Source organism: Sinocyclocheilus rhinocerous, unplaced genomic scaffold (assembly GCF_001515625.1).
Source record: "Sinocyclocheilus rhinocerous isolate Xijiao unplaced genomic scaffold, SAMN03320098_v1.1 scaffold541, whole genome shotgun sequence".
NCBI lineage: Eukaryota > Metazoa > Chordata > Actinopteri > Cypriniformes > Cyprinidae > Sinocyclocheilus > Sinocyclocheilus rhinocerous.
The window spans coordinates 1,897,452-1,909,808 of NW_015658519.1; the positions used below are offsets into that span (position 1 = coordinate 1,897,452).

General features: G+C 37.0%; 3 protein-coding genes across 10 annotated transcripts in view; 1 reads left to right on the plus strand and 2 right to left on the minus strand.

Moving 5' to 3' along the window:
* The window catches only part of LOC107722561 (ras-related protein Ral-A-like), a 5,940-nt gene extending 4,525 nt beyond the window's left edge, over positions 1-1,415 (minus strand). For 5 of the 6 annotated variants that reach the window (XM_016530958.1, XM_016530959.1, XM_016530962.1 and 2 more), the window contains exon 1: positions 996-1,415. The gene's annotated coding sequence lies outside the window, so the exon portion shown is untranslated. The remainder of the gene's footprint in view (positions 1-995) is intronic. The other variant, XM_016530960.1, reaches the window with a different exon arrangement.
* A 1,186-nt stretch (positions 1,416-2,601) lies between these two features.
* Positions 2,602-5,539, minus strand: LOC107722560 (UPF0415 protein C7orf25 homolog). Of its 3 annotated transcripts, none has more exons than XM_016530954.1 (2): positions 5,459-5,527; positions 2,602-4,512 (listed from the first exon to the last, which is right to left on the minus strand). In XM_016530954.1, exon 2 carries the CDS (start codon positions 4,483-4,485, stop codon positions 3,160-3,162), a length of 1,326 nt encoding a protein of 441 aa, XP_016386440.1. In that variant the 5' UTR covers positions 4,486-4,512; positions 5,459-5,527; the 3' UTR covers positions 2,602-3,159. The 3 variants fall into 3 exon arrangements, with proteins under 3 accessions (XP_016386440.1, XP_016386441.1, XP_016386439.1); XM_016530955.1 differs by lacking the exon at positions 5,459-5,527 and adding an exon at positions 5,363-5,452 and having other exon boundaries at positions 2,602-4,503; XM_016530953.1 differs by having other exon boundaries at positions 2,603-4,503; positions 5,463-5,539.
* A 2,283-nt stretch (positions 5,540-7,822) lies between these two features.
* The window catches only part of LOC107722558 (F-box/LRR-repeat protein 7-like), a 36,317-nt gene continuing 31,782 nt past the window's right edge, over positions 7,823-12,357 (plus strand). The window contains exons 1-2 of the mRNA XM_016530952.1: positions 7,823-8,189; positions 11,499-11,588. Of these exons, the coding sequence (XP_016386438.1) occupies positions 8,153-8,189; positions 11,499-11,588 (127 nt within the window). The 5' untranslated portion in view covers positions 7,823-8,152. The remainder of the gene's footprint in view (positions 8,190-11,498; positions 11,589-12,357) is intronic.

Consider the following 12,357-nt stretch of genomic DNA (forward strand, 5'->3'; position numbering starts at 1 on the left):
TTTGGACAACTTTAAAGGCGATTTTCTCAGTATTTTGATTTTTTTTTTTTTTTGCACCCTCAGATTCCAGATTTTCAAATAATTGTATCTCAGCCAAATAATGTCCCATCTCATCTCAATTTTAAAAAATTGACCCTTATGACTGGTTTTGTGGTCCAGGGTCACATTTTATGAATAGTTACACAGGTTCCAACGGCCTTTATATGCGGCAGCATCATTTAAAATCTAAAATATGTGCTGTTAGAGTCGCTATAATGAAACTGTATGTGCAGATATCTTTTACGAACAGGGTGCGGACTGCGGAGGACTTATTTCTATGACAAATAAATAAACAAACTAACTTTTTTAGATTATTTAAAAAATATATTTCCTTGTTTTATTGTTGTGATTATTTTTTATGATAATTTTAATTCCTTTTATGTAAAGCACTTTGAATTACCATTGTGTATGAAATGTGCTACATAAATAAACTTGCCTTGCCTTTTGGGTCGTGATCCATTCCATAACAATTGAACAACGGCTACAATACATGCGCGTGATATTTGACACCTGTACACCTGGGTGAATTGTATTAATTCACTCAATAGAAACTAGTGAGGGAATTAGGTTATTCTAATGCCGGGGTCCTATCATTCAAAAATCCCGACCATTCAGAAAGTGCTCATTGATACAGCTAATGACTGCTGGTGAGCTAGCAGGCTAACTCAGTTGTGTCAAAATGACAAGCACGAGGGGCTGCTGCTGTAGTTCACGGGCACTTGGAAGTAAAATCACGACTAATTTTCCTGTTATATTTAAATACTGGCAGCGCGCTAACTGCCACTTCCGTGTTTAAGGGAGGATTTGGCTTTAGCCCTCCACAGCTAATAGAGAAAACGAACTACTTGAGAACTTAGTACGTGGTGGTATATCAAACCATCTAATACAATAAACTAATGGCAGTGTGCTATCACAATAAAAGTTATAGAAAAAGTGTGTACAAATCAGATACTTACCAAATGAACGGGCACTTGCGTGTTCGACGTCTTGTTAGCTTTGCAGCTACGAGCAGATTTGTTTTGCTTCAATGCATGACTCAGAAGGGAGCAGCACTGCTGACAGCTTCGGCTGGCTGGTCTTGGTCTTCACACAGACTACCAGTTTACTTGTGAATAGAAAGAAAATAATGTTCGTATATGCTAAGACCTGAACGTGTTAAATAATGCCACATAACTCGATGGGTTACGTCTCCGATGTCTTTCTCAACTACATATAGTATTAGTGTTGTTTTAAAACTTTCTGTAATTCCAGCGTCTTCTTGTCGATGATACGTCTACAGTACCGGGTGTACAGTAGAGACTCAAAGTAAAATGTTATGTTTTGCGATGTCATTACCACAAGAAACTTGTCCGCCTAGAGGTCTCCTGGATAACTGTACAGCACCGCCAGGAAGACCAGTAGAAAATGCATGTGCTTTTTAAAAAAAAAAATTTATTTAGTCATTTAGCAGACGCTTTTATCCAAAGCGACTTACAAATGAGGACAATAAAAGCTGTCAAAACTAACAAAAGAGCAACAATATATAAGTGCAAATGACAAGTCTCGGTTAGCCTAAGTAGCAAGGTGTGTGTGTGTGTGTGTGTGAATTCCAGAGACCAATAGAAAAAGAAAGTAGAGTATTAGTAGACATAGGCAAAGTGCGTTTTTAATAGGCATGTGTAGCCTTCATTGAAATAGCCGCGTTATTATACATGTACATTTAGTCATTTAGCAGACGCTTTTATACAAAGTGACTTACAAATGTAATATAATGTATATATATATATTTATATATATGTAATTATAGTAGGTGCCATTCTGCGGTTGAGGACTGAGGACCCCCCAAAAAAATCTAGCCACTAAAACTGCCATGTGATTATGAAGTTGACAAATTACATACAGATCTCCTACTGAAGCCCGTAGTGATGGTGAGCTGGACTGTCATACCAGTAACTTTCTAGTTTCATAACAAATAGAATTAAGAAACGTTTAGTTAGTTTGTGAAATAAAATATTTATCTCAATCTGAATTTCATTTCATTACCTGCACCATATCATAACAAGAGGCATCTGCAAATAAATGATGCTAGAGCCAACTTTACTTTTCTGAGGAACTTTTTCCAATTATTTTTAATTGGTCCTTGGTCTCAAGGACATTTTCATTGATCTATTTCTCAAATCAGTTCTCCGCATGTTCACACAGGTGTCCTAGTAGAATAAACACCTGTGTAGTTCATATTAACAATAAACATTATTCACCAGCAGAAAGTGTCTTATTCTTTATATATTAATTTTAAGCAAAGTGTGCAGTCTTTTGATGTTTTGCAGTTTATATCATTTTATTTGATAAAAAATACAAGAACGGTCATATTGTGATATACTATTATACTTTAAAATAACTGTTTTCTTTTTGAATATATTTTAAAATATAATTCCTGTGATTACAAAGCTGAAATTTCAGCAGCCCTTCAGTGTCACATGATTCTTCACAAATCATTGATTGGTTCTCAAGAAACATTATTATCAATCTTGATGACTGCTGCTCAATATTTTTGTGGAAACCATGATACATATCTTTCAGAATTCTTAAATAAATGAAAGGTTCAAAAGAACAGCATTTATTTTGAAAAGATAATACTATAAATGTGTTAAACCACAACATAACTTGTCTTCAATTAATCACAAGGAGATATTCTTCATCATGAGGTAAAGCCATTTGAAGAGTGTTTATTTGGTACTCTGGTGAAAATGGATGTAACAAGATTAACTAAGAAAAATCAGGTTTGTGAAAAGAAGCTAAAATGAAAAAAAAAGAGATTTGAAAACGAAAGTATATGCCTCTGTTTAAACACTGTTTTGACACTATATTTTTGATATAATCATACATTTGGTTCATTTGACATCTCTGCTGGCTTTGCATTGAAATGATGCATTCGAGGCACTGAGCTCACTGAGTTTACATAAAGATTGCTGAGTGTCTATATCCAACCAGCTGTGCAACTTATTTGGAACTATACAGTAGTGCCTCTCACAAGTGTCTGGTTTTAAGCATCATATATAACTTTAACCATCTTCATACAATATATCTCTGTCAATATCTTACACAAATCTCCTGACACATGTCTCATTTACAGCCCTTCAGTCATATTGGAGTTGCTCTCCATTCTTTCCCCTCAGTGAGTGCGCGCGGTTGGTGGATGAACGCGTTGTATCGCACACCCTGGTTAGCAGCAGCGCGAACGAATCCGCTATTCGCAGTCATAGTAATGGCCCGCAGGGTGTCCCCTGTCCCAAAGATCATCAGTGATCTACGGTTGACCTTTGAGCTCATAACCAAGCGTTGTGTGCGCTCAGACGGCTGATCCGGAACTACTTTGAGCCTAGCTAGCAGCTCCTCCGCTCGGGATTTTTCCACCGGGCCTCCTAACGTATCCAAGATAACGCGGAAATCCTCAACCGCAGAATGGCAAGCAAACAGCTCTTTTCCCTTCATGAACTCCTCCAGCCGGGGCAGGACCTTCTCTTGGCGCTCCTGTGCAGCCTGCTCTGTCAGCACCACTTCCTTAAAAGTGAAGTGACAGTTGCCGTGGCTGAGGGACGACACATACGTGATCAAAGTGGTGATGTCAAGGTTCACCCTGTTGCACACGTCCACCTTCACTTCAGTGGGGAAGGCAAGGCTGGCCACAATGGTGTCTCGATCAACACGGGTGTGCATGAGGTCTGTATCGTCACTGTCGTCGTCGTCATCATCATCATCATCCTCCTCCTCCTCCTCTTCTTCCTCAACCAAAGCTTCATTCTCTTCTTCCTCTTCCACACAACCATGTTTGTCTTCACTGTCTTCGTCCTCTTCCTCCTCTCCACCTTCGATTATTGTATTAACAGCAACAATGTCACCTCTCACAGAGATGCCCATCTCTTTGAGCTTGTCAGCCATAGGGCTTGAGACCCCATTGTAGAAGGCAAATATGATGTGAGGGTTGCTGTACTGCACTGGCTGCTGCCGACTGGCCTCAAGGAAATCTTCTGCTTGTCGTATCACGCTTTTATCTCCGTACTGGCCACGGCCTTGCCAGATGTTGTGCAGCGCCTCCGCCTTGCGCCCGATGGCTTTCACCCAAGTGTGTCCACCGTTCGCCACCACGTCGACCACCAAAGTCTGCTTCTGGCTGTCAGGGCCCTCGTAGGCGAACACGTGCAGGACGCTCACCACATTCTCTAGATTCTCGGCTGATTCGACGATGGCCCTCAGATGAGTGAGATTGGTACTTTGCAGGTGGGACTCCTTGATCACAACCTTGCCGGCCTCCACCTTCTGCAGGAACTTGAGCTCAGCCCGCAGGTTACTGCAGAGTTTAGCACGTCCCTCAACCTCACGGCCTTGGCGACTGCAAATCTTGTCCACTCGCTCAAGCAGCTCCTTGGCTACTCTGATCCGGTCCTGCAGCGTGTTGTAAGTTGCCATTGCTGTTGAACATTATTCCTACAGAATGAGAAAGAAAAAGACTTAAATAATGACCACAGAACTGTGACAACATGTGTATGTTTGTATACTACATTTATGAATAATAGCTAATGCTTAGAATTCCTAAAAAAATCAGTTTTACATAGAAAATTACAATTGAAGGAATAGTTCAACCAAAAATTTTAATTTGCTGAAAATGTACTCACCCTCCGGCCATCTAAGATATAGATGTTAATTATAAACCACGGATTTGTTCCTTACAAACATTCAGCTTTTCATTTCACAAGACTTTAATTGATGGACTAGAGTCAAGTGGATCATTGTGATGTTTTTATCAGCTGATTGGACTCTCATTCTGATGGCACCCATTCACTGCAGAGTGATGTAATGCTAAATTTCTCCATCTCTGTTCAGATGATGAAACAAACTCATCCACGTCTTGGTACACATACAGCAAATTTCCACTTTTGGGTGAACTGTTCCTTTAAATCAACATAAGCGTTTGAAATCTAGAATTTTCTGGGTCTTGTATGATTTAAACAGAAAATTGAACGGAGATGAACAAGACCTCCCGAGATTTCGCTTTTTAAAATAAACCATTAATGGCAGCAAAAGCAAGATACAGGACTATTTTAAGTAGTAGAATAAACAAACATCATAGTACTTAAAATGAGAAGGTCTATAAATATGAATAAGTTCACTAAGGCGTGGTTTTAGCGCAACACTACTGGATAATACATATATAAACATAAAGCCTTCTACACATTCTTACGAGAATATCAATCAGTGCCCAGATTATCGCGTTGTTTTTACACACCGGCTCATAAATACGTGGGCTTGTCAGCTTGCTTGGTTAAAGCCATGGTTTTCTACATACCAGTGACATTTTTTCCTGTTTGCTTTAAATAAGAGAAGGATAACAGTTGACCGTTTAAGTGAAGAAAAGCGAAGTTATCCGGAAACTATGAAATACTTACAGCATATACAGGTTCAAGTTCTGCCTCTTCTGTTGTGGGCTGACGCTTTTCATCCACGAAGTAGAGGAAAGTAGTGCTGTCATAAAGAGTTTGTGTCGCCACCTAGCTTGGAGGTTATGAATTGTGTGACTTGTTAGTGAGTTGCAGTAGTATACAAATTATTGTTCATTTCCCCTTGAGACAAATTAGGAACAAACGTAGCCTATTGATATTGTGGAATTTTATATTTTGAAGATGTATTTTACATGTAAATTTGAAGATGTACTTGACATCTAAATTCCATATTCTTAGTCTATTAGTCGATTTTCTTTACTAAGTCCTCCATTGCATTACATTGTATAAAAATAACCACTATGGCAAACCGTTTTAACATTTATTCTTTTAAAATTACTAGCATCTATTTCTATTTTACTACTACTATTATTGTTATTATTATTATTATACTAATAAGAAGTTCAGTAGTAGGTTAGTAGCATTTTTTTGTTTCCTATCTGATGACAAGTAAATAATAATGTAATGACTAATCAGAATAAGTATGTTATTGTTCAATCAAAATCTTACCACTGAGATTAAATTTGTTGTATCAACTGGAATATAGGCTACATTAGAGAGTTTTTAATAAATAATTGTAATTATAGATATGAACTTTTTTGGCTATCTAAGAAATAAGTAGGCCTACTAATAAATAGTAAAACTAAAATGTCTGAGCAAAATTAGTCATTAATAAAATGAATGACAATTTGCAATTGTAGTAGCAATGGAATATTTAGTTGTCAATTTATTGAGATAAGTACAGTGACTAATGGAATATATATAAAACGTGGCACTACTAGACACTACCTTTTGTAATAAAAGGTTTCTTATGTAACCTGACTTTTAAAAATCACTTTTATTAAATCACTTTTATACAAAGCAGTTTGAATTAAAGGGGTCATATGATGCGTGTAACACCTTTAAAGGGGTCATATGATGCTTGTAACACCTTTTTCTTTGAAAGCTTCTTTACAAGCTCTTGGTTCATAAAGAAGATCTGTAAAGTTGCAAAGACTAAAGTCTCAAATCCAAAGAGATATTCTTTATAAAAATTAAGAGTCAACCACGCCTACCTAAAATGGCTCGTTCTAACACGCCCCCACATGTCTACGTCACGATGTGGGAAGATTTGCATAACGCCGCCCAAATGTTCACGTAAAGAAAGGCGGCGTAACTTTTATTCTCGCTGTAGTATTGTTGACGCTGCAGCCATGTCGTGAAGATGCTGTGTGCTTCGTTGTGAAAGCGAAACTACTTTGTTTGGTCTTCCAAAAGAGGACACAACTATAAATCAGTGGTTAAGTTGTATTTACAACACTGTTCCAGAACACTTCAACCCAAATATTCAGATGTGTGCAGTGCATTTTATGGAGGACTGTTTCCTGATCCTGGTAGAGTAGACTACAATTCCGGCTGTTCTGACTCACAGACTGTAAGTATGTTTTCATTTTAAGGATTTGCCACTGATGATTCAAACGCGGGTTTTGGGCAGTGTGGATTAACGTTAGCACTTGTTGTTTGTCATTTCTCCGATCACAAATGCAGACATGGTTTTATGTTTACGCGGCGCGATGCAACGCAACGCGTAAAAAGACAGTGTAAGTCATTATAATCCGTAATTATGTCCCTACTGGATGCAACAAATGCCTCGTTTGTAATGGGTTTTAATGTTTATGTCTCGTCGCTCCGGCTGGACATGGCATCAACAGTTGTGAGGGGCGTAACATTTCCGTCTCACGCTTGAGGTATTCGGCCAATCATAACGCACTGGATAGCTGGCCAATCAGAGCACACCTCGCTTTTCAGACCAATGAGCTTTGTAAAAATCGATGCATTTCAGAAAGGCGGGGCATAGAGGAGAAACAATAATGTACAGTATGTGGAAAATAATGTGTTTTTTGAACTTTAAACCGAATAAACACATTTCATTACACCAAATACACAAAATAATGTTCTTTTTAGCAACATCATATGACCACTTTAACATTGTGTATGAAGTTAATTGTGTACTATATAAATATAAACTTACTTGCCATACCCAGGCTACTACTATATAGTGAACCGCTATAGTAAAATAGAAAAAAATAGTAGTTACTAAGTACTACAGGCAATTAAAAATATGTACTAGTAATATAAAAATAGTTTTCATTCAACAATGCATGTTAAAACGGCTTGCCACAACATTAGACATCGTGGCTTTAAAAGCATTGCGTTACTGTACAGGAAAGAGGGAGGATATTAGGTCAAAGTGACTCGCGCTCGCAGCAGACTCTCATGTACTCATGGTAACAGATTCTGCAAGAGCGTATGCGTGCTCCTGACGCAACAAGTATCTGGTTTCCAGTCTCTCCTTTGGATGACTGGCTGTCTGGAGACGAAGAGCTTTTAACATGAAGAAAATGCATAGCCAACACTGTATCTGAAGCAATACAGTTTTAAAACTGACGTTTGTGGAACTGCGTTGAGTTTTAACCGATTGCATAATAGTTGGTCAGACTTTTGCCATTATTTCTACTTTTCTAGTTGCATTACAGGATCGAACTGTATCTGGAAGCAGTCTTTGGCGGATTTTCATCACATCTTTTCTTCAATCGTATGTGTTTTACGCATATGGATACTTTTCCGGAGCGCAGACGGTAGATTATGCATTCCACAGGATGGGTGCGAACAATGGGAAACAGAGCGGGAGTGAAGGTGAGTGCCAGAATCAAACTCACAGCCAGCCACAATGCTGCTTTTCCACTGTTAAATCTCGGTGTACAGCAGCCATAGTTGTGTCAACGTCACTATTCCCCCTTATTCTTTGTGGGCAACACTAGCTTTGCAGAAATCTCTTGTATCAACTATATTTTAGAGCATACTTGTCATTTTCTGGTTTTGATACATTTTAAGGGACCCTTTAAACTTGCAGTTAAAAGACTTTCTGATGTTTCTGGCATTAGGCCATTAAATACACATATCGCATGAATATATATAATAGAAATATATATTATGTCAGAATAATTATAATTCTCCCACATTTGTTTGAACTGCATTTAGCTAGATTGGACCGAGGAAAGCCCTGGTGCTTAAATAGTTAATTTTCTGCATAGGAATATAGAATTCATACATTAGAATGTCACCATTAGCCTACTTAAAACATGCCTAAAACAAATGTAAATGTAACATTATTCATTGTTTTTAATGTTTGAGAATTTTAGTGTTTATGCTTAACAATCCAGCTATAAATCTAAATATTTATAATTAAGTGCCTTACATCTAATTTTTGTTGTCCAATTCATTAAGTATAAATGCACATGAAATGCCTTCTCTGTTTACCTTTTGTCACAGACAAAAAGAAGATTTTGTTGCTGCTTTAAAAAGGAAGCATTGTTCTTAAAGCAGATTTATGAGAACTAAAGAGCTTTAGGTTTGGAGCTAATAAGAAATGAGTCTGTGCCAACATCAGAGTGCACAATGCAATGGTTTTACTAAAGTAACCATCAACAGAGGGTGTGTGTACTTCAATAAGCTGTGAATCATGGCCTAACACATACCATCATTTTAGCTTGTGGGCAGATTTCTGCATTTTTCCCCCAACATATAGGAATATGACAGCGATTAGAGATCAGGGCAGAGACTGTCCAGTGTCCATTAAAATATTAATGTTGAAGGTTGCTACTGATCATGTCCTAATAACCATGAGCATTCATGCCAGAGATTTTGCTCTCACAGAGTGAGTTCTTGGCTGCGTGAGAGACTTGTGGTCTTTTAAAGCACACCAGATTTCTCTGGAAGGTCAAGGTTTGGCCCTCAAGACTGGCATTCAGTGAGAAAACCAACAACTCCCCACACGCAGCTCTCCAATTTACGTATTTCACATATCACAATCTTTTGCAATGTTTGCTGTTATCTTTCGCTGTTGAGATCCTTACAAAGTTGATGTTGTCTACTGATTAGTTTAGCTATTTCTACTTAGGACCTCCCTTGATTTAATTAAACATAATTAGACAAGATGATGTCTGTGTTTCATTCAAATGCACTACATTAAAAACTGCAATTTGTAAGTCAACAAATAGTAAATATACACTTTTCCACATTAAGTGGTATTTAAGTGGCTTCAATGCATTAAATACTTAGTATTATAGTCTCACTTGTGAGATGTTTTTAAATAATTCCAGTTTTTCATTTTTTTTCTGTTTTTCAGCATTGGTTTTTACAAACAATACAGTATGAGCATTTAATGCATCATGAATGCTTTAAAGCAAATGTTTGTTCATGTTTAATATGAACCTCTAACAGAGAGAGTCACAGTCAAATACCATATTTTCTTCCTCAAAATAATATCAGGATGTTCTGGATCTATTCCAGTGCAACCATTTTTTTTAACCTAAATAAGTTATCCAAAGGAAACCAGTCAAACATATAGTGAATAATAACAAAATAAATCAAGCCAACACCAAATAATACAATGATTGTCTTAAGGATGCTAAAAGGGCCTTTATTTTTTAAGTGTTCAGTCACATACTGTAGATGAACATAGAACTTATTTGGTTGGTTTAAGGCTTTTATGTAATTGTAACACTGCAATCTTTGGAACTGGTTTAGAGAGTCTTTCTATCTAACATTTGTACCTTGCATATAAAAAGATATCAGTTAAAAGTCCACACTGTTTTTATTATGAATATCTTGCTCCTCATAAAGTAAGCCTGTATTCAGTGTTCTCTCCATAATCATAAAAAGCGCTTGCTTATTTTTTCAAATTTCATGCGAATCATATGGTGGAGCATCTATGGCAATAGCTTTGTAGAATTCCATCAATGCCATGTTCGTTCAGTCAATTAATCTCATTAGCAATGAAGCACATTCTTCAGAGACAATGAACAATAAACAATGCATATGATGTAACCAGACATTGCATTCAAGGTGAGTGTCTGAGCAGATTCCACTTTGGTTCACTGATTTCACTGATCATTTAAAAAAACGGGCCTGAACTGTCTTTAGTGATATCACTAGAAGACTATTTAGTGAAAAACAGGTTTGTTTACAGAGCAAAACACATTTTTTGCTCAGCATGTGGAAGCTCCATCAGTCAGGCCATTTATAGTAAAATAAAAGCTTATGTGAACTCGGGTTGTGTTTTCTCTCTCATCGAGCCTGTAAACATGCCTCATATGTGACCTGATGCTCTCAAGTGCCATTGAAACAAACAGGAGTGTTTAGGAAACTTTCACACCAGGGCATGTTGTTTTAGGTTTACCGTTATCCAAAAAAAACAAAAAAACAAATACATTTGTTCTGCTGGTTATTGGCAAAATAAATGTGGAATCAGCACGACTAATCAAACTGCAAATACAAAGAAACATGAGGCTTAGGTTTACTATTGTGTCTTTCCTCATTTGGAATCAACTTTTTCAGATATTATAAAATAAAAGACTTCTCATGTTGCATTCCAAAAAATGTCATCATCACCAAAAAAGTTATTTTGGCTTCTAGTTTTCTAGTAACTTTTATCATCTTTATATAACATGGAATTTTTTATGTGATCAACTCAACTGAACGGTACCTCATCTTGCACTCTTAATTCAAATTTAGTAAATTTAGTTTTTCCGTAATGTGATTTGTAAAAAGCTTCAGCTTTCTTTTTTTTTCTTGTCCCTGCCATTGGGGAGTCTCTGTGGGAGGCATCTGGTTTGTTATTCTAAGTTTGTGATGGACAGAAAAAGAATGCCTGGCATTTATCGTAAGATTTGGTGAACCCTGTTGCATTCATTTTTATTATAGGCCTATTTATGTTATTTATGCACGCTTGACAGATAAAATAAAGTCTTGATATTTAATGCTGTGTTTTGTGTATTGTGAGCATTGTATATGTAGAGATGTGTAAGTATGCTAAATATAAGCTCTTTGCATACAGTATCTCTTTCTATGGCTTTTGCTTTTTGAGGCTAATATGTTGATTCTCTATTGGTGTTGTTGCTCTGGGTGTCCTGATGTGTCCTGGGGTGTTCTTTGTGATTTTAGGGAAAGGCAGTTCCAGTATTTCCTCCGACCTGAGTTCAAGTACAGATCAGACATCAACCAAAGCTCCAAAGAATGCAGCTACCAGTGAAGGTAGGCATATGGTCTTCATTAACCATCACTAGCTAGCCTTTTGTTTTTTCTTGTTTTGCTCCTTTTGACTTGTTGATTATTTTGGTGGACTTTTTTTTGTGAGGCTATAAAAACTTAAAAATAAACTGGCCATCACAAACACTCTGGAGTTTTTTTTTATCCCTTTTCTCTTTTTCATAATCTAGTCTCCAAATCTAATTCAAATCCATAGTGGTGTTTAGAGTTGCCTCGGAGGGAAGAATCTGATTGGGTGTGTTTGGGTGAATTGTGTGAATGTGGATGAAAATAAAAAGACAAATGCTGGGGATCTTGTGAGGGTGGCTTTTGAGGCCCTTTTTCTTGCAAGGCTTTCTTTGTTTATTATTCTGGGTGGGATTTATTAGAACACAGTTGTTGGTATGATTCTGCTCTCATCATCATACCCAGAATAAACAAATGATGATTCCAAACAAACCCCATAATGTCAAAATTTGTGTTTTGTGGCTTTCAGTTCAAGTCTGTTAGCTTTGAGGTCATATATACACTACTGTTAAAAGGTTTAGGGTCATTAACTTGTATTTTTTTCATTCAGCAAGGATGCAGTCTATTACATTATATGACATTTTGTGACATTTACATGTTACAATAATGTATTTCAAATAAATGCCTTTTATAAATTTCTATTATTTACTTTGTATCTATAAAAAAGTTTCCACAAAATATTAAGCACCACACTGATGATAATAATAAGAAATGTTTCTTGAGCAGCAAATCAGCATGTTAGAATGAT